Below are 18575 nucleotides of genomic sequence, written 5' to 3' on the forward strand. Positions count from 1 at the left end.
CTTTCAGTAGAAGTTTTATTGTTTTATTGAAATTGCTGTTAACGGTTTCTAGGGGATTTTTCCTAAGTTTAGAATAGGTTTCAGTATCATCTAAGAGATTATTCATTTTTTCTTGGTAATCATTTTCTTTCATAATTACTATTGCATTTACTTTGTCTGCTTTAGTAAGGCGCAAATTTTTATTGTTATTAAGTGTATCATAAGACTTAAAGAATCTTTGAGGGCAATTGGGAATGTTTGGTTTTAACATAGAGCTATATACCATTCCTTTACTAATATTAATTTCATCAGAGGATAAATCAGAAAATTTTTCAAAGTTACAAAAGGCTTTTGCAATTTCAACATTATTAAGTTTTTTTGAAGTTGCAAAACTTAGGCCAAAACCTAGAGCAGCAGTTGTATGTTTGTCTAAAATTTCATCTGATAAGTTAATTACAAAATTGTTATTAGCATGCTTTGTCCAATCACTATTTTCAATTAAAATGTCTAATTTTCTTTGTAGTTTGCTCTTGAGTTCATTACAAATTCTTCTGAGTTTATTATAACAATGATCCAACATACTGTGTTTCCATTCTGATGGAATGGCCTGATTAAAAGAGTATTTTTTGTTTCTCAATATTTTGAATGCTTCCTTCTCCTGTATTTTAGTTATTTCAATATGTTTCTGAAGAATAATTCTCATAAAATCATCAAAAGGACGATCTCTCATGTCAAGGAGTCTATTGGGTAAAAGAGACTTGGGCAAAACTTGTTCATTTAAACAGTTTTTTAAAAAATTAAGTCGAATTTTTAACTTGTGGGACTTGATCAGTGCAGAAGAAAACTGTGAAACAAAAGATATATGATTAGGAAAGCTTATCGAGAACATTCTGAAGAGTCGTGTGGTATCCATTAATGCAATAAGATCACAGTAAACAGGTGATTTCAGAATATGCAAAACAACCACTCTGAAAGAATAGAGAAATTCCAAGCGCTTTCGTGACTACTCACATTATCAAGGAACTATGAAAGTAAAGCATCCAAGGAAGCTATATAAGGGGTCCGGCCAGCACCTCACTATCAGATCCCACAACGGTTAAGCACGTGACGCGCGCCGACCCAACTTGGATAGGTCCTTTGCACAACTCACCCACAAACTATTCTACCCAAGAAAATTTAAAAATTATTATTTGTCCAGTGTATTATTAAATTCTTCCCAAATTCTATTAATTATAAATGGATCTAATTTATATAAACCAAAGGAAATATTCATATTATTGTCAAAACTGCTTTTTATGAAACAAGATTCAATTATATTCCTGTCGACCATGGACTTGCTTGATACTACTTTCTCAACTTTTTGAAAATCAATTGGATGGTTAAAAGTGTAGATATACACCATTTCCTTGGAAAATTAAATAGCTTTGCCCATTCTATAAACTTTACTGTTGAGTTTGAAGAAAATAACTCATTGCTTTTTCTAGATGTTTTAATTATTAAGGGTAAAAATGAATTCAAATTTAAAATTTACAGAAAACCTACAAATAACTGTTCCTATGTCCACTATTATTCCTCGCATCAAGATAGAGTCAAACTGTCTGTTTTCTCATCAATGTTTTTGATAGCTTTACGAATTTGTAGTCCTGAGTTCATAGATGAGGAAATATCCAAAATTTATGAAATAGGTAATGATTTAAAATACCCAAGAAATGTAATTGATAAATCTTTTAAAGTTGCTAGAAATACTTTTTACAATCCAAAAAGGGACAACCAGCCTTATTCAACTAAAAATATGTTGGTTCTCCCTTACCATGAAAACTTGGTTGATATGCCTTCTCTTCTTAAGACTTTTAATATTAAAGTTGTATTCAAAAATCTTGATACAGTAAAAAAACTTTTGATAAAGAATTCCCCCCATAATGCTGATGGATGTGTCTATAAGATTCCTTGTAAAATTTGCGATAAAGTTTATTACGGTCAAACTGGTAAAAATCTCGAACTAAGATTAAAACAACATAAATATAGCATTAGAACTGGACAAGATTCCAATGCTTTATTTATTCATGTAAGAGATTTTAACCATCCAATTGATTTTCAAAAAGTTGAGAAAGTAGTATCAAGCAAGTCCATGGTCGACAGGAATATAATTGAATCTTGTTTCATAAAAAGCAGTTTTGACAATAATATGAATATTTCCTTCGGTTTATATAAATTAGATCCATTTATAATTAATAGAATTTGGGAAGAATTTAATAATACACTGGACAAATAATAATTTTTAAATTTTCTTGGGTAGAATAGTTTGTGGGTGAGTTGTGCAAAGGACCTATCCAAGTTGGGTCGGCGCGCGTCACGTGCTTAACCGTTGTGGGATCTGATAGTGAGGTGCTGGCCAGACCCCTTATATAGCTTCCTTGGATGCTTTACTTTCAAAGTTCCTTGATAATGTGAGTAGTCACGAAAGCGCTTGGAATTTCTCTATTCTTTCAGAGTGGTTGTTTTGCACATATATATATATATATATATATATATATATATATATATATATATATATATATATATATATATATATATATATATATATATATATTATATATATAAACACTGATCTCTGGCTGAAGGAGACTCGAACCTACGAACCTTGGAACAAGGTACGCGGTGCTTTACCAATCTACCCACACTGGACCAATACCTTGGAGTCCAGCTTGCGCTAGACTTTGATCCAAGGCAGCCAGCTTTCGGGGAGCAGGCTTACAGCTTTTCATCTCATCCCTTGCATGCATCAGCCTTACTAGAGATATTAACAATGCAAGGAATTCGCACGAACAGGCGAAATATACACAAACACTGATCTCTGGCTGAAGGAGATTCGAACCTACGAACCTTGGAACAAGGTACGCAGTGCTTTATCAATCTACCCACACTGGACAATACCTTGGAGTCCAGCTTGCGCTAGACTTTGATCCAAGGCAGCCAGCTTTCAGGGAGAAGGCTTACAGCTTTTCATCTCATCCCCTGCATGCATCAGCCTTACTAGAGATATTAACAATGCAAGGAATTCGCAAGAGCAGGCGAAATATACACAAACACTGATCTCTGGCTGAAGGAGACTCGAACCTACGAACCTTGGAACAAGGTATGCAGTGCTTTACCAATCTACCCACACTGGACCAATACCTTGGAGTCCAGCTTGCGCTAGACTTTGATCCAAGGCAGCCAGCTTTCAGGGAGAAGGCTTACAGCTTTTCATCTCATCCCCTGCATGCATCAGCCTTACTAGAGATATTAACAATGCAAGGAATTCGCAAGAGCAGGCGAAATATAAACAAACACTGATCTCTGGCTGAAGGAGACTCGAACCTACGAACCTTGGAACAAGGTTCGTAGGTTAGATAAATATAGACTGGATATACAGGGCATTCTCACTGCAGCTTTATGTGAACCTTCTTTTTCTAATCTTCTCAGACAATACATCACTGCCCTTAAGGACCTCGCCAACGACCCCAACATTATCGTCACCACCGCCGACAAAGGAGGTGGAGTCGTCATAGTCAACACCAGTGACTACAACACTAAAATGATGGACCTTTTGAGTGATCAGTCTACATACGAACCCATCAGCACTCAACAGTGGGAGACATTCACCAAAGACTTTCTATACAAAACCAGACAAACACTTAAACGCACTAGAGAAAGGAAGAAACTTCTATACCAGCACACATGTATGGTTTACCCAAGACCCAAAAAGACAATATTCCTCTAAGACAAGTCACGTCAGGTACAGGCAGTGCTCCACACAAACTAGCCGGAGTTCTTGCCAAACATCTTTCCTGCCTTCTGGGGACCATCAGCCCCGCTCATCTTAAACACAGAGGCGACCCTCTCAACCGCATCCGAAACCTCTCCATCCGTAACAAAAAACTAAGTAGCTTGGACGTGACTTCCCTCTTCACAAAAGTACCTACCACTAAAGCCATCGAGGTTCTACAACGCAAAGTCAATCAGGACCTTAATCTTCCTCTACCTCCCGGAGATTTTGTTGACTTGATTGAACTCTGTGTTAATTTCAACTGTTTTTCTTTCAATAATAGGCTCTACAAACAAACCTACGGCATGGGAATGGGGTCCCCCATCAGTGCCGTCCTAGCCAACTTATACATGGAACACCTAGAGTCCGAACACTTCGCCAACATCATCCCTTCAAGCGTCACTTGGTTACGTTACGTGGACGACGTCCTCGTAATAACTCCCAAACGTTTTGATGTACGGAATCTTCAGGCAAGGCTCAACGCAGTTCAACCGGCGATCCAGTTTACACTAGAAGGAGTCCAATGACAAGCTACCTTTCCTCGACGTCCTCATTCGCAAAGTAGACAACAACCTAAGATTTCAAGTCTATCGGAAACCTACCAATAAAAATGATCTCACACACTTCTATTCCAGTCAAGATACTAAGACCAAAAGAGGCATCATCATCGGGTTTTTCCTAAGAGCATAATACCGAATTTGTAGTACTGAGTTTCTTGACGAGGAATGCACATACATTCACCAAACCTTCACTTAGTTACATTTTCCTTTCTTTTTCATCAAAGACTGCAAGAAAAGAGCTCTTCAGATCATTAATTCTCCACGCACCAACACCACTCCTAACAAAGTTATAATTCTTCCCAACAGCCAGGTTGCACTGAACGTTTCTAAAGTACTTTCACAAGCTAACACCAGTCGCCATCGCTTCCAGCACTTCAGTAAAGGATCTAACCAGGACAGAATCAAAGCACCACGAACCAGTCAATGCAGGGGTTTACACTATACCCTGTGGAAGCTGCGACAAGATTTATGTATGTGAAACAGCAAGAAACCTCGACACCCGCCTCAATGAACACATTTACGCATGTAGGAACGATAACTTGAACAACGCCTGTGTACAACGAAATTCCACCAATCATCTCATGAAATTCAGGGACGCCCAATTAGTGATCAAAGAAACAAACTTCCGTAGGCGCAAGTGCCTCGAGTCAGCACTGATCGCTGTTTCGAATACAATTAAACAAAACAAAGGCAGCTTCACCATCTCTGAAGTCTTAGCAAGAATCCTCCTGAAAGCAGTAAACCCTGCCATCACATAGTCTCTCCTGTTAATACTACACAAAGCACATTACAGAGAGTGAACACTGAAACAGGCCTTCTCTATCCAGTCTATATTTGTCTAACCTATTTTTATGTTACCCAAGTAATAGTTTTTATATCCTTTTACTCATGTACGAGTTAATTGTAGATGAATGGTTCAGAGAACCGACATGTTGATAAATTAGACACATATGCAACTCTTGGGTAAGACACATGTGCAACATTTGGGTATCTTTATTGTAGACGTTTCGCCATCCAGTGGCTTTATCAGTACAGATTCTAGGACATAATAGGAAGACAGTAGAACTATATACAAAAGATGAGGTAATCAGTCCCTCGGCCTTGGAGTTAGTGTTCACAGCATCGTGGTGGAGGAGAATCTGGAGCAAAGACAAGAAGACTGGCGGTTATATAGGCGTCAGTGGATAGGGACGGGCAGCAGACGAGGATAAAGTCACTGGTAGGCGGGATTCCCCAGTGGAAGTAGGTCCTTCCCAAAGAGATGGGTTAGTTGCAGCAGCCGTGAAGAAGGTCTTGTAGATGTCCTCTGAACCAAGATTCCATGATGTTGCAGTGTCTGACAAGTTGTGCAAGAAAGGTATAAAATACCGACAATATGAAAGTCGGTATTTTATACCTTTCTTGCACAACTCTTGGGTATCTTTATTGAGGAAACGTTTCGCCACCCAGTGGCTTCATCAGTCCATACATAGGAGAAACTTGAAGAACAGGAGGAGAATGAGGTAATCAGTCCCTCAACCTTGAGACGATGTGGTCAGTCCATCAATCTTGAATAGAATACGGCATATGGGCGGAGAAGCAGCTTATAAACAGTAGGCAGGAGAGGTGCAGCAGATGTAGGTGGTGTCACATTTGTTCAATGTGGAAGTAGGTCGTGCCCAAGGGTTAGGCAAGCGAAGAATTCCCAAGTATTAAGAACCCAAGAAGTTCCAGTGTCTGACAGGATTGTTGAGGGACTGATTACCTCATTATCCTCCTGTTCTTCAAGTTTCTCCTATGTATGGACTGATGAAGCCACTGGGTGGCGAAACGTTTCCTCAATAAAGATACCCAAGAGTTGCACATGTGTCTAATTTATCAACATGTCGGTTCTCTGAACCATTCATCTACAATCCTGTCAGACACTGCAACTTCTTGGGTTCTTAATACTTGGGAATTCTTCGCTTGCCTAACCCTTAGGCACGACCTACTTCCACATTGAACAAATGTGACACCACCTACATCTGCTGCACCTCTCCTGCCTACGGTTTATAAGCTGCTTCTCCGCCCATATGCCGTATTCTATTCAAGATTGATGGACTGACCACATCGTCTCAAGGTTGAGGGACTGATTACCTCATTCTCCTCCTGTTCTTCAAGTTTCTCCTATGTATGGACTGATGAAGCCACTGGGTGGCGAAACTTTCCTCAACAAAGATACCCAAGAGTTGCACATGTGTCTAATTTATCTACGAGTTAATTGCTCTACCATATTGTATTATTACTACTACTACAACTTATGTCACTACTGCTACTGCTACCACTAGTATTGCACCTCAGTCTGTGCCTATATATACCCTATGTGTCCATGTACTGTTTGTAAAGGCTTGACAAAGCTCCTGGAGAGCGAAACGTTGCCACAATAAAATGTCACATTAGTTGCACTTGTATCCTTTTACTTTACAACTTTGTTTCGCTTAGGGCCAGGACATTCAACTTCTTTTCATTCATAACATCAGTAATCATCTCTTTCTTATCATCCGCACTACATCCACGCACATTCTTATGTTCTTATATCATGAAATTCAGTGAGGCTAAACTAATGATTAAAGAAGACGATTTAAGACAGCGAAAATGCATACAAGCTGCCTTAATTGCTGTCAGTAACACTATCCATCAAAAGTTCGGTAGATTGAGACACTTATGCAGCATATGGGAATTTTTATTCAGGAAACGTTTCGCCACACAGTGGCTTCATCAGTCCAATACAAAGAGGAAGGCGTAAGGAGAGGAGGAGAATGAGGTAATCAGTCCCTCAACCTGGAGTCGATGTGTTCAGTCCATCAATCTTGTAGAATGTACAGCATAGGGCCGTAGACGTGGCTTATATACTGTAGTGAGGTGACGTGAAGCAGATGGAGGTGGGGTCATAGTGGTACCATCCACTAGTCGAAGTAGGTCTTCGTTCAAAGGTTGAACAAGTGTTGAAGAATTCTTTGTAATAAGACCCCATGATGCTGCCGTGTCTGACAGTTGTGATGAATGGTTTGAAAAACCGACAAGTTGAAGATTGAGACACTTATGCAGCATATGGGAATCTTTATTCAGGAAACGTTTCGCCACACAGTGGCTTCATCAGTCCAATACAAAGAGGAAGGCGTAAGGAGAGGAGGAGAATGAGGTAATCAGTCCCTCAACCTGGAGTCGATGTGTTCAGTCCATCAATCTTGTAGAATGTACAGCATAGGGCCGTAGACGTGGCTTATATACTGTAGTGAGGTGAGGTGAAGCAGGCGGAGGCGGGGTCATAGTGGTGCCATCCACTAGTCGAAGTAGGTCTTCGTCCAAAGGTTGAACAAGTGTTGAAGAATTCTTTGTAACAAGATCCCATGATGCTGCAGTGTCTGACAGTTGTGATGAATGGTTTGAAAAACCGACAAGTTGAAGATTGAGACACTTATGCAGCATATGGGAATCTTTATTCAGGAAACGTTTCGCCACACAGTGGCTTCATCAGTCCAATACAAAGAGGAAGGTGTAAGGAGAGGAGGAGTATGAGGTAATCAGTCCCTCAACCTGGAGTCGATGTGTTCAGTCCATCAATCTTGTAGAATGTACAGCATAGGGCCGTAGACGTGGCTTATATACTGTAGTGAGGTGAGGTGAAGCAGGCGGAGGCGGGGTCGTAGTGGTACCATCCACTAGTTCAAGTAGGTCTTCGTCCAAAGGTTGAACAAGTGTTGAAGAATTCTTTGTAACAAGATCCCATGACGCTGCAGTGTCTGACAGTTGTGATGAATGGTTTGAAAAACCGACAAGTTGAAGATTGATGGACTGAACACATCGACTCCAGGTTGAGGGACTGATTACCTCATACTCCTCCTCTCCTTACGCCTTCCTCTTTGTATTGGACTGATGAAGCCACTGTGTGGCGAAACGTTTCCTGAATAAAGATTCCCATATGCTGCATAAGTGTCTCAATCGTCAACTTGTCGGTTTTTCAAACCATTCATCACAAAAGTTCGGTAGTTACAGTATCTCAAAATTGCTAATCAACAGGATATTACCTATTCTGAAAACTGCTGTAACATGATATCAACAGGTCCTTCTCAAACCCAACCCGTCTCACCATTAGTTCCACTACTACTACTACCACTACTACCTTTGAACATTAAAATTGTATAAAATACCGACAGATTGTTAGGTAAGACTACGGAACAATGCTCTTCTCCAGACTGAGGGACTGACCACCTCAAAACTTTAAGGGTGATGGACTGATTACATCGTCTTCAAGTCTCTTCTATCAACTTTTCTGTACTCGACTGAAGAAGCCTACTGTGTAGGCGAAACGTTTCGAAATAAAGATACCTAACATATGCTGCATAAGTGTCTCAATCTTCAACTTGTCGGTTTTTCAAACCATTCATCACAACTGTCAGACACTGCAGCATCATGGGATCTTGTTACAAAGAATTCTTCAACACTTGTTCAACCTTTGGACGAAGACCTACTTCGACTAGTGGATGGTACCACTATGACCCCGCCTCCATCTGCTTCACGTCACCTCACTACAGTATATAAGCCACGTCTACGGCCCTATGCTGTACATTCTACAAGATTGATGGACTGAACATATCGACTCCAGGTTGAGGGACTGATTACCTCATTCTCCTCCTCTCCTTACGCCTTCCTCTTTGTATTGGACTGATGAAGCCACTGTGTGGCGAAACGTTTCCTGAATAAAGATTTCCATATGCTGCATAAGTGTCTCAATCTTCAAGATACCTAACTGTTGCATATGTGTCTTACCTAACACTCCACCTGACTCCTGCTACTATATATACTCGAAATAAAGATACCTAACTGTTGCATATGTCTTACCTAACAACTATATATACTCATTTTTTTAAACCAACCAAACCATACCCCGTGAGTCAAGTCGACTCGTTTTTTTAGTTTTCTTTGTATTAGGACCGCAGAAGCCACTCGTGGCGAAATGTTTCCTTTAATGTCCTGAAATATACATACGTGACTTTTTTCCACATAGATGTATTGTTTGAGATGAGAGGAAGGATGATATAACAAAGGGAAACAGTTTTAAACTTTATACCCAAATGCGTTAGGTGCATATATGGCTTTTCTTGGGTGCAGAGGTAGTGAAGGGAAAGAATATAGGAGAGTAAGTAGTGGTACTGGAAGGCTGACTTCATACATGACTCCAAAAGTAGTTATGACAGATCCATAGGTATCAGGAGCCTTCAGTGGTCAAGTGAAAGATAAAAGGCGAACCCGGGAACTGAATTCAACCCTGAAACATCTAGGCGAGTGCACATACACCCCCCCCCCCCATCTCTTTCCCTCACACAATTTCGAAAAAGAAGGGTTAGTGGATATGTTCATGTAAGCCATACTGGTTCTTCAAGCCTGCCTCCGTCTTCTCCGACAACATCAGTAGCGCTTATGGCGGGAGATTTTGCGCCATTTTCATTGTTCAGGGGCGCGGAAGGCGTGCGTAAGAGCAATCAACGCCATCTTTGTGCCCAGCACCTCACTTGGAAAATCGCCTCCGGTGTCCCTTCCCCCCTCCTCCCCCTCCCCTAACAAAATGGACAACAGCCGATGTTGTGACTGAATCAGCTTAGCTAGATGGGGGACAGTGTGTGACCAGAGGTTGAGGCTAGTTAGGAGGTCGATTTCATAGTTGCTGCTGGGGAAGACTAGTATATAATTAGGGGATGAAGTTGGTAATGCCGTAGTTAGGTTGGTAGCGCACTCAACTCACACATTAGGTCCGTGGTTCGATCCCCAATACGAATGCAAACATTAGGGTGTTTCCTGCTGTCCTTGTTCACCTAGCAGTAAATAGGTACCTGGATGTTAGCCGACTGGTGTGGGTCGCATCCTGTGGAAAAAATTAACCACACTTGCCCGAAATACTCTGCATAACATGGGGTTTTCTTTACAGTATGTCAGTGATATCAGCTAGAAATAAAGATTATTATTATTATTATTATTATTATTATTATTATTATTATTATTATTATTATTATTATTATCATCATCATCATCATCATCATCATCATCATCATCATCATCATCATCATCATGAAATATGTGAACTGTTGAGGGTGATGCTAAGATTTGTCCCATTAGTTGGCAGGTCGTTAAGGCTAGGAAATCACCCCGTGGTGGGTACCAGTGAATTATTGTTTTTTTGGTAGGTGTTGGATGAAGCTAGGATGTGTGGTCTATCTGTTGGTAGGTGTTGGGTGAAGATAGGATATGTGGTCTGTCTGTTGCTAGGTGTTGGATGCAGCTAGGATATGTGGTCTATCTGTTGCTAGGTGTTGGATGCAGCTAGGATATGTGGTCTATCTGTTGCTAGGTGTGGGGTGAAGCTAGGATGTGTAGCCTGTCTACTTCTAATTGATATATTCATTGCTTGCCACTACGTGAGGTTAGGAAGCTACATGTTTCCAACTGAGATCTGGGTGAGATTAGACGATCAAGTTGTTTGTTGCTGGGTGAGTCTACGATATTTGTCCTTCTTGTAAACGGTATAAAATACCGACAAGTTGAAGATTAAGACACATGTCCAGCAATTGGTTATCTTTAATTGATGAAACATTTCGCCTACACAGTAGGCTTCTTCAGTCAAATACAGAGGCAGCAGGTGTAGTAATGAAATAAGGATGACGTAATCAGCATTTGAAAAAGAAAAAGTATTTGAGGTGGTCAGTCCCTCTGTTTGTCCTATTGTTTAGTTTCGCCCCTCAAGTTCTCTGGACAAATACGAGTCAACTATGAAACAAAAGAACAAGCTTGACGGATTTCCTATTTTTTTTAAGAAACTGTTTAACATGACTGTTTTTAATTCTTATTAGATCTCACCATAATATCCTGATGCCACGGAAGAATAAGAATTGGTGGGTAGTCAATTATTTTTCCGGAGTATATACGATTGTCAGTGGGTAAGAGTTAGTGTTACTGAAGGGAGGGTATGGGGTTATTATTTCTACAAGCACGTGATATAACTTTACATACCTAGCAGACATCACAGACATACTACGTGTATAGAAAGCCCCTGGTTATGTAGAGCATTTCTGGCAACTTTGGTTAATCTTGTCCTCCAGTCGATTAACACCTAGGTACGTACTGACTGCTAGGTGGACAGTGAGAGCAGGTGTAAGGAAACATGCCCAACGCTTCACCAGTGCAGGGGATCGATCCTGGACCCTCAGTGTGTGAGCTAAGGATGCAGTCAACCAAGCCACGAGGGAGGGTGTGAGTTGATGACATTGAAGGGTGGGGGATAGGTTGATGTCACCTGTTTATAGCAGTGGAGACCCAAGAACACTTACAGAACTGATCCTTAGGCGACTCAAGAGATTTGTATTTCACTATACACTGAGAGGTTTGTATATACACATCTCTGTATATATATACACAGGTGTGTATCGCTGTATATACAGCGAAACATATATATTTACTATATATATCTAGAGCTGTGTATATTTCTCACCATCCATTTTCATTACAAAACCTAAAACGACTCGAATTAGAGCACGTTTTCACCCTCCATTCTTACAATTCAAAACATTTATTTACATCTCGAAAAGCAAATGAACCAAAGATTTTCTTAACTAGTATCATGTTTTTTCCACTTGTTGCAGGCCCAGCAGACAGCATCCTGGCGAGCGTCATAAAAGCCGACGAGGTAAAGAAGCCCAAGTCAAAGGATCTCTCTATCTACAGAACCCCTTCAGGTAAGGTGCCTGTCAGGGTGCCAAGATGTATTCGTAAGTTTACGGAGTAACCTGGTAAGACAGAGGATTATTATTATAATAAAAAAGAAGCGCTAAGCCACAAGGGCTATACAGGTAAGACAGGAAAATAGCGAGATATGTACTCTCTATTTCACCAGTTTGTGGTTGCTGGGTAGAGGCAGAGACACTCTTACTTTCACAGTCCCTATAATACGTCTTCGTAAACCTGTGTAAGGAGTCTGTCTTTAACGCTTCTTCACCCAAGTCATTCCACTTGTTGGTCACCCTAATGCTCAAGAAATATTTGTTGACATCCCTGCAGCTCGTCTGCGTCTTTAACTTCCGTTTGTGTTCCAGTGTTCTCATTTCCTGCTTCTCATTTTTTGTGTATCAGGTTCTTTGCGTATCTTGCATATCGTGAACATGTACTCCCTATACATTCAGTCCACTAATTTCATCGGTTGTACTGCCTCCCGGTTCGTTTCTCTTAACTTTAGGATTAGTCTTGTTAAGAATCTCTGCAAACTCTACGAAATCATGACGATTTCGGGGGTCACCATCCTTGTTGTCTGGTCCTAGACCAGACCTGATATATGTTGCATACAACATGTATCAGGTGTGTTGTATGTAACATTTATCAGCCATGACTAATTCAGAGGTTCCTGGAAATAAATCTTAGGTTCCCTGGTCTCGCATTCACTTCAGAAGTCGTGAGATTAATGTGCGCCTCTGGCTACATGCTGACTGTAGTCACATATACATGTAGGTGATTCTCATTTGTTTTTTCAAGGTTGTACTATGCTTGTCTTTTTTAGGCTTCCCATAGTTTCATAACCTTGCATTTTGGGGGTTGATATTCAATAGCTGTTTGTCTGACCAACTATGCAGTTTGCCCTGTCCTCCTTGGTTTATTTATATTCTCATCATTAACTGGTAGCAATTTTTTACTTTATGTTAAGAACTAAGCCCGTGTGGGTTAGAGTAAAAACTCAGTCTTGCGTTCGCTGATCGTTAAACCGACACACTGCCTGACTCTGTGTATAGTATCAAATCAGGTTAATATCTTTTCTTTTTATTTTTTACATAAAACATAATTAAAATTTAGTAAGCGCAGCTTGTGTGTTGCTCATCATCTATTGTATAATTCCATAAAAATTCTTCTTCCCTTTCATAGCTAACCATCTCCTGTGACCACAAATCTCTGTTGCAAACTCTTGAACATTGCATTGTGAATAATACAGATCACACCACAAATATACGACAGCGTCTTCATCACTTTCTCCAACTTTAGTTCTAAGCCTAACATTTCTCTCTCTCTTATCTTTTTCTTTATTGTTACCGTTTAACCAGGATGTTACTGCTGGCCGCACGCAAACTGACATACGAACCACAGCCCGGCTGGTCAGATACTGACTTTAGTTGTCTGTCCAGTGCCTTCTTGAAGACAGTCAGGGGTCTACTGGTAATCCCCCTTATGTATGCTAGGAGGCAGTTGAACAGTCTTGGGCCCTTGACACTTATTGTGTTGTCTCTCAGTGTACGCGTGGCACCCTTGGTTTTCATTGGGGGAATGTTGCATCGTATGCCTAGTCTTTTGCTTTCATAGGGAGTTATTTTCGTGTGCAAGTTTGGATTTTCCAAGTGTATATTATCATGTATCTCTCTCGCCTGCATTCCAGGGAATACAAATCAAGGGACTTCAACCGTTCCCAGTAATTTAGGTGCCTTATCGTACTTAAGTGTGCCGTGAAAGTTCTTTGTACACTCTCCAGGTCAGCAATTTCGCCTGCCGTGAAGGGGGCAGTTAATGTACAGCAACATTCCAGCCTAGAGAGAACAAGCGGTTTGAAGAGAACCATAGGCTTGGCATCCCTGGTTTTGAAGGTTCTCATTATCCATCCTATCGTTTTCCTAGCAGATGCGGTAGATACATTGTTGTGGTCTTTGAAGGCGAGATCCTCTGACATTGTCACCACAAACATAAACATCACATTATCTGAATAGTTTCCAAAATATGTACTACTTACAAAAACATGCCTGTTTGTAAATAGATTCCAAATATGTTTGTATTAGTACATATTTTTTTCAATTAAGCAGATAATGGGTACATTTTGATTGGTGTTGTAATTTCTCCTCACATGGCGCAAGTCCTCTATTATATTATTTCCACATTAATGGGGGAAGTTTATACCCGCAGGAATCATTCAGCACCTAGGGGAATGAATTCAGTTAAAGTGATTAGTCTAATTCCTTGGCTCAATAGCTCATCACCAGCACCAAGGGATCTTTTTCTCTAGTATATTTGTTTTCACTTACCTTTTATACAATGACACCATTCTTCTTGTAAGTCATCTTCCTCTTACACTACCTTCAGATCCCTCTAAATAATGAACGGATGTATCAGTCGTTCCTTCTAAAACACACACATCTAGAAATCAACCCTTCAATTTTTTTCCCCACAAAAAGTGTAGTAAACTGCAATCGTTGTACACTTCTTTGTACCTTAAAGGCTTATTTCACTTTTTTTACTTGAAAATGTGTTGCTTATTACCAAACCTCCGTTAAAGCATAAGTCTGTTGTCATTTACAAGTGGCCCGGTGGCCTGGTGGCTAAAGCTCCCGCTTCACACACGGAGGGCCCGGGTTCGATTCCTGGCGGGTGGAAACATTTCGACACGTTTCCTTACACCTATTGTCCTGTTCACCTAGCAGCAAATAGGTACCTGGGTGTTAGTCGACTGGTGTGGGTCGCATCCTGGGGGACAAGATTAAGGACCCCAATGGAAATAAGTTAGACAGTCCTCGATGACGCACTGACTTTCTTGGGTTATCCTGGGTGGCTAACTCTCCGGGGTTAAAAATCCGAACGAAATCTTATCTTCAAACCTTCTCAGTGTACCTTCCATCACTGTCTGCCACCTTTGCAATAAAATCTCAAATAGTTAATACTCTTGGCCAATTATTATTATTATAATAAAAAAGAAGCACTAAACCACAAGGGCTATAAGCGCTACAGGGCAGGAAGGAAGCGAGGGTATCAGGTGGTAAAAGGGAGATGGATGAGTAATAGGTTACGGAGAACAGCGGGGCAGTGGATAGTGAAAGGGTAGAGGGCAGCAAAAGATTGAGGTAGAAAGGGCTGAGAGGAGTGCGAAAGGTACCATCATCAGAGTTTGTGGAGTAAATCAGTCGTTGTCAAGAAGTCAATGAGAGAGTCAGGATTAAAGGAGGGTTCATCAGCAAGAAGGGAAGGTAAAGAAAGAGTAGGAGAGTGGAGACGACGTTGGAGGTAAATTCTGCGTGCTCGTTGATAGAGAGGGCAGTCTAACAGAATGTGGCTAACCGATACTGGAACCTGACACTTCTCACAGAGAGGAACAGGGCGCCTTTCCATGAGATACCCATGAGTAAGTAAGACGAGTGTGGCCAATGTGAAGATGGGAGAGAGTAGTCTCTCAACCTCGACACTGATGACAAGAAGACGGCCAGTTACCTATACTCGGTTTAATAGACTGAAGTTTGTTACTGAGCAGATTAGACCAACGTTGTTGCCAATGGGTGTGAAGGTAGATAGCTATTACAGCAAAATAGTCTGGAAATGGAACACCTCTGGTAGGTCGTGTACTGCTGACCGCGCAGCAGTGTCTGCCTGTTCATTGCCCTGTATGTCAACATGACCAGGGACCCAACAAAAAACAATATCTTTATGCTTAGTAGAGATGCGGCGTAGCCAAAGTTGGATACGGAGAATTAGGGGGTGAAGTGTATCAAATTTTTGTATAGCCTATAGAGCACTAAGGGAGTCTGAGACAACCACAAATGTTGACACAGGCATAGATGCAATATGGATAAGTGCTGCAAGAATGGCATACAATTCGGCGGTAAAAATCCTAGCCAAAGATAGTAAATGCCTTCGCACGACGCTGTCCGGAAACTCTGCTGCGAATCCGACACCATCAAAAGACTTACAGCCATCTGTGTACACTGCGATGGCATGAGAATGAGAGTGGAAGTGGTCAAGAAAAAGACAGCGGGAAGCTACCGTAGGCAGTTGGGCTTTCGAGCAAGGGAGTGAGAAAGAACAGACTCGAACAGCTGGAACTTCCTAGGGGGGTAGGGAAAAGTGAGATGCTACATGAACATAGAAAGTTGGTAACTGAAGGGAAGACAAGAGCGAATGTAGGCGAAGAGAGAAGGGACGGAGAAAACAGGGACGGTGAACAAATAATGTCTACTAATATCGGTGACCATTCTATAAATGGAAGGATTGTGGAGATCATGAGAGCATGCATAGTAACGAAGGTAATGGGCATCACGGCAATCGGACAAGGATGGAACATTCGCTTCTGTATAGAGGCTCTTAACAGGGGAAGAGCGAAAAGCACCAAGGCATAAACATAATCCTTGGTGATGGATGGGGTTAAGGCTGGAGAGAGTAGCAGGAGAGGCCGCTTAATAGATCTGGTCACCATAATCGAGTTTCGACAAAATGAGGGATGAATGTAGGTGAAGGAGAGTTCGACGATCAGCTCCCCATGAAAAATGAGCAAAGGTTTTAAGAAGGTTCAGCCGGCTGTGACAAGTTGCCTTCATGAAGAGAGGTAATGTGAGGTTTCCAGGATAACCTACAGTCAAAGAGGAGGCCTAGAAACCTGACTATCACATTCAGGGACACAGGAGTCATAGAGGTACAAAGGATGATCGGAGATGACAGAGCGTCTAGTGAAAGTAATTTGATGAGTTTTGGCACTGGAAAATTTAAACCCATGTGTGGTGGCCCAATTGGAAACACGGTCAGCTGCATGCTGGAGAGAAACTGTAATGAGGTGACAGTCAGCACCTGCACAAGCAATAGCGAAGTCATCAACATAGAAGGATGACCAAATATTGGATGGAACACTAGAGGCCAGATCATTTATAGCAAGGAGAAAAAGTGTTGTGCTCAGAACACATCCGTGGGGGACACTTTTAGCTTGGACAACGTCCGGGGAGAGCACATTATTAACCCGAACACGGAAATGTCTGTCAGTTAAAAAGTTCTTAGGCCTTGGAGGCCTAAGGAGTGGGCTTGGGCCAAAATATTATACCTCCAAGTTGTCATATGCCTTCTCAAGGTCAAAAAATATGGCAATAACCGAGTGGTTATTTGCAAAGGCATTACATACGTATCCAAGCATAGTAAGGGGTCTATGGTAGAACGGCCTTATAAAAGCCATATTGACTAGTGGAGAGACTGTTGTGCGTCTCTAAATATCACATTAAACGTCAATTTACCAGATGTTCCATCATTTTGCAAACTGCACTGGTAAGAGCAATGGGACGATAGTGGGAGGCATCATGTCCCGTAGCACCCGGTTTGTGAAAAGGGAACAATGGCAGATTTCCACAGCTGGAGAAAAACTCCTTGTGACCAAATAAGATTGAAGAGGTGTAAGAGGACTGCAAGGGCTGACTGATTTAAATGTTTTAACATCCAAATATGAATGTCGTCAGGCCCAGTTGCCGATGATCGGCAAGCTGAGAGTGTTGCCTCCAGTTCCTGAAGTGTAAAAGGCACATTATACTGTTCTTCTCTGAGAGAAGAAAAGTCCAAGGGTGCTAACTCTCTGGCAGAATTTGAGGCAAGAAACGAGGGGCATAGATGGAGCCCCTGAGAAATACGGACCAGATGAATGCCAATTTCAATGGCAACCTCAAGAAAGTTTGCTATATCAACACCGGCGACCCGTAGAACAGGAGCCAGGTCAGGAGAGTATTTACCACTCAATTTCCTCACTTTTTTCCAGACTGCACTCATAGAGGAAGCAGAGGTGATGATGGAAACATAATTTCCCCAGCAAGTGCGTTTAGCGTCACCGATGACATGGCAAGCGACCGCACATTTCTGCTTAAAATCAAAAAGTCTCTCAGCAGTTCTATTGTACTGGTACCTGCCCCACGCAGTGTGTTTCAAACATATTGCACGAGCACAAGCGGGAGACCACCAAGGCACGCACTTCTGAGAATGCCTGCCTGAGGTTTGGGGTATAGAATGAGAAGCTGCAGTTAAAACTGACATCGAGAAGAGGTGTAGGAGCTCATCAATGGAGGATGAAGAAGGAACCTCACTAAAAGCAGTGAGTTGCGAGTAAAGGTCCCAATTTGCCTGATCAAATTGCCAGCGAGGGCTACGGAGAGGTGGTGAATATGAAGGAGAAGTAAGAATGATTGGAAAATGATCGCTGTCATGTAAGTCCGGTAGAACAGACCAGGCGAAGTCTAGTGCAGTGGAGGAAGAGCAGACCGAGAGATCGATGCAAGAGAGAGTATGAGTACGAGGATCAAAATGGGTGGGAGCACCCATATTTAAAACATGGAGGGGGTGAAAAAAGCCGCAAAAAGGCGAGAAAAGCCTCCAACTGAATGCCACGTGAGTCACAATGAGACCCTTCCCAGAGGAAATGGTGGGTATCAAAATCGCCAAGTAACAGAAGTGGCGGTGGT

At 41.5% G+C, this 18575-nt stretch overlaps 1 protein-coding gene across 3 annotated transcripts in view; it reads left to right on the plus strand.

The window, feature by feature from the left end:
- The window catches only part of LOC128699619 (zinc finger matrin-type protein 3), a 185956-nt gene that overhangs the window by 150931 nt on the left and 16450 nt on the right, over positions 1 to 18575 (plus strand). For all 3 annotated transcript variants that reach the window (XM_070083685.1, XM_070083688.1, XM_070083687.1), the window contains exon 8: positions 12000 to 12092. In XM_070083685.1, the coding sequence (XP_069939786.1) occupies positions 12000 to 12092 (93 nt within the window). The remainder of the gene's footprint in view (positions 1 to 11999; positions 12093 to 18575) is intronic.

The sequence above is a fragment of the Cherax quadricarinatus genome, chromosome 10 (assembly GCF_038502225.1).
Source record: "Cherax quadricarinatus isolate ZL_2023a chromosome 10, ASM3850222v1, whole genome shotgun sequence".
Classification (NCBI taxonomy): Eukaryota; Metazoa; Arthropoda; class Malacostraca; order Decapoda; family Parastacidae; genus Cherax; species Cherax quadricarinatus.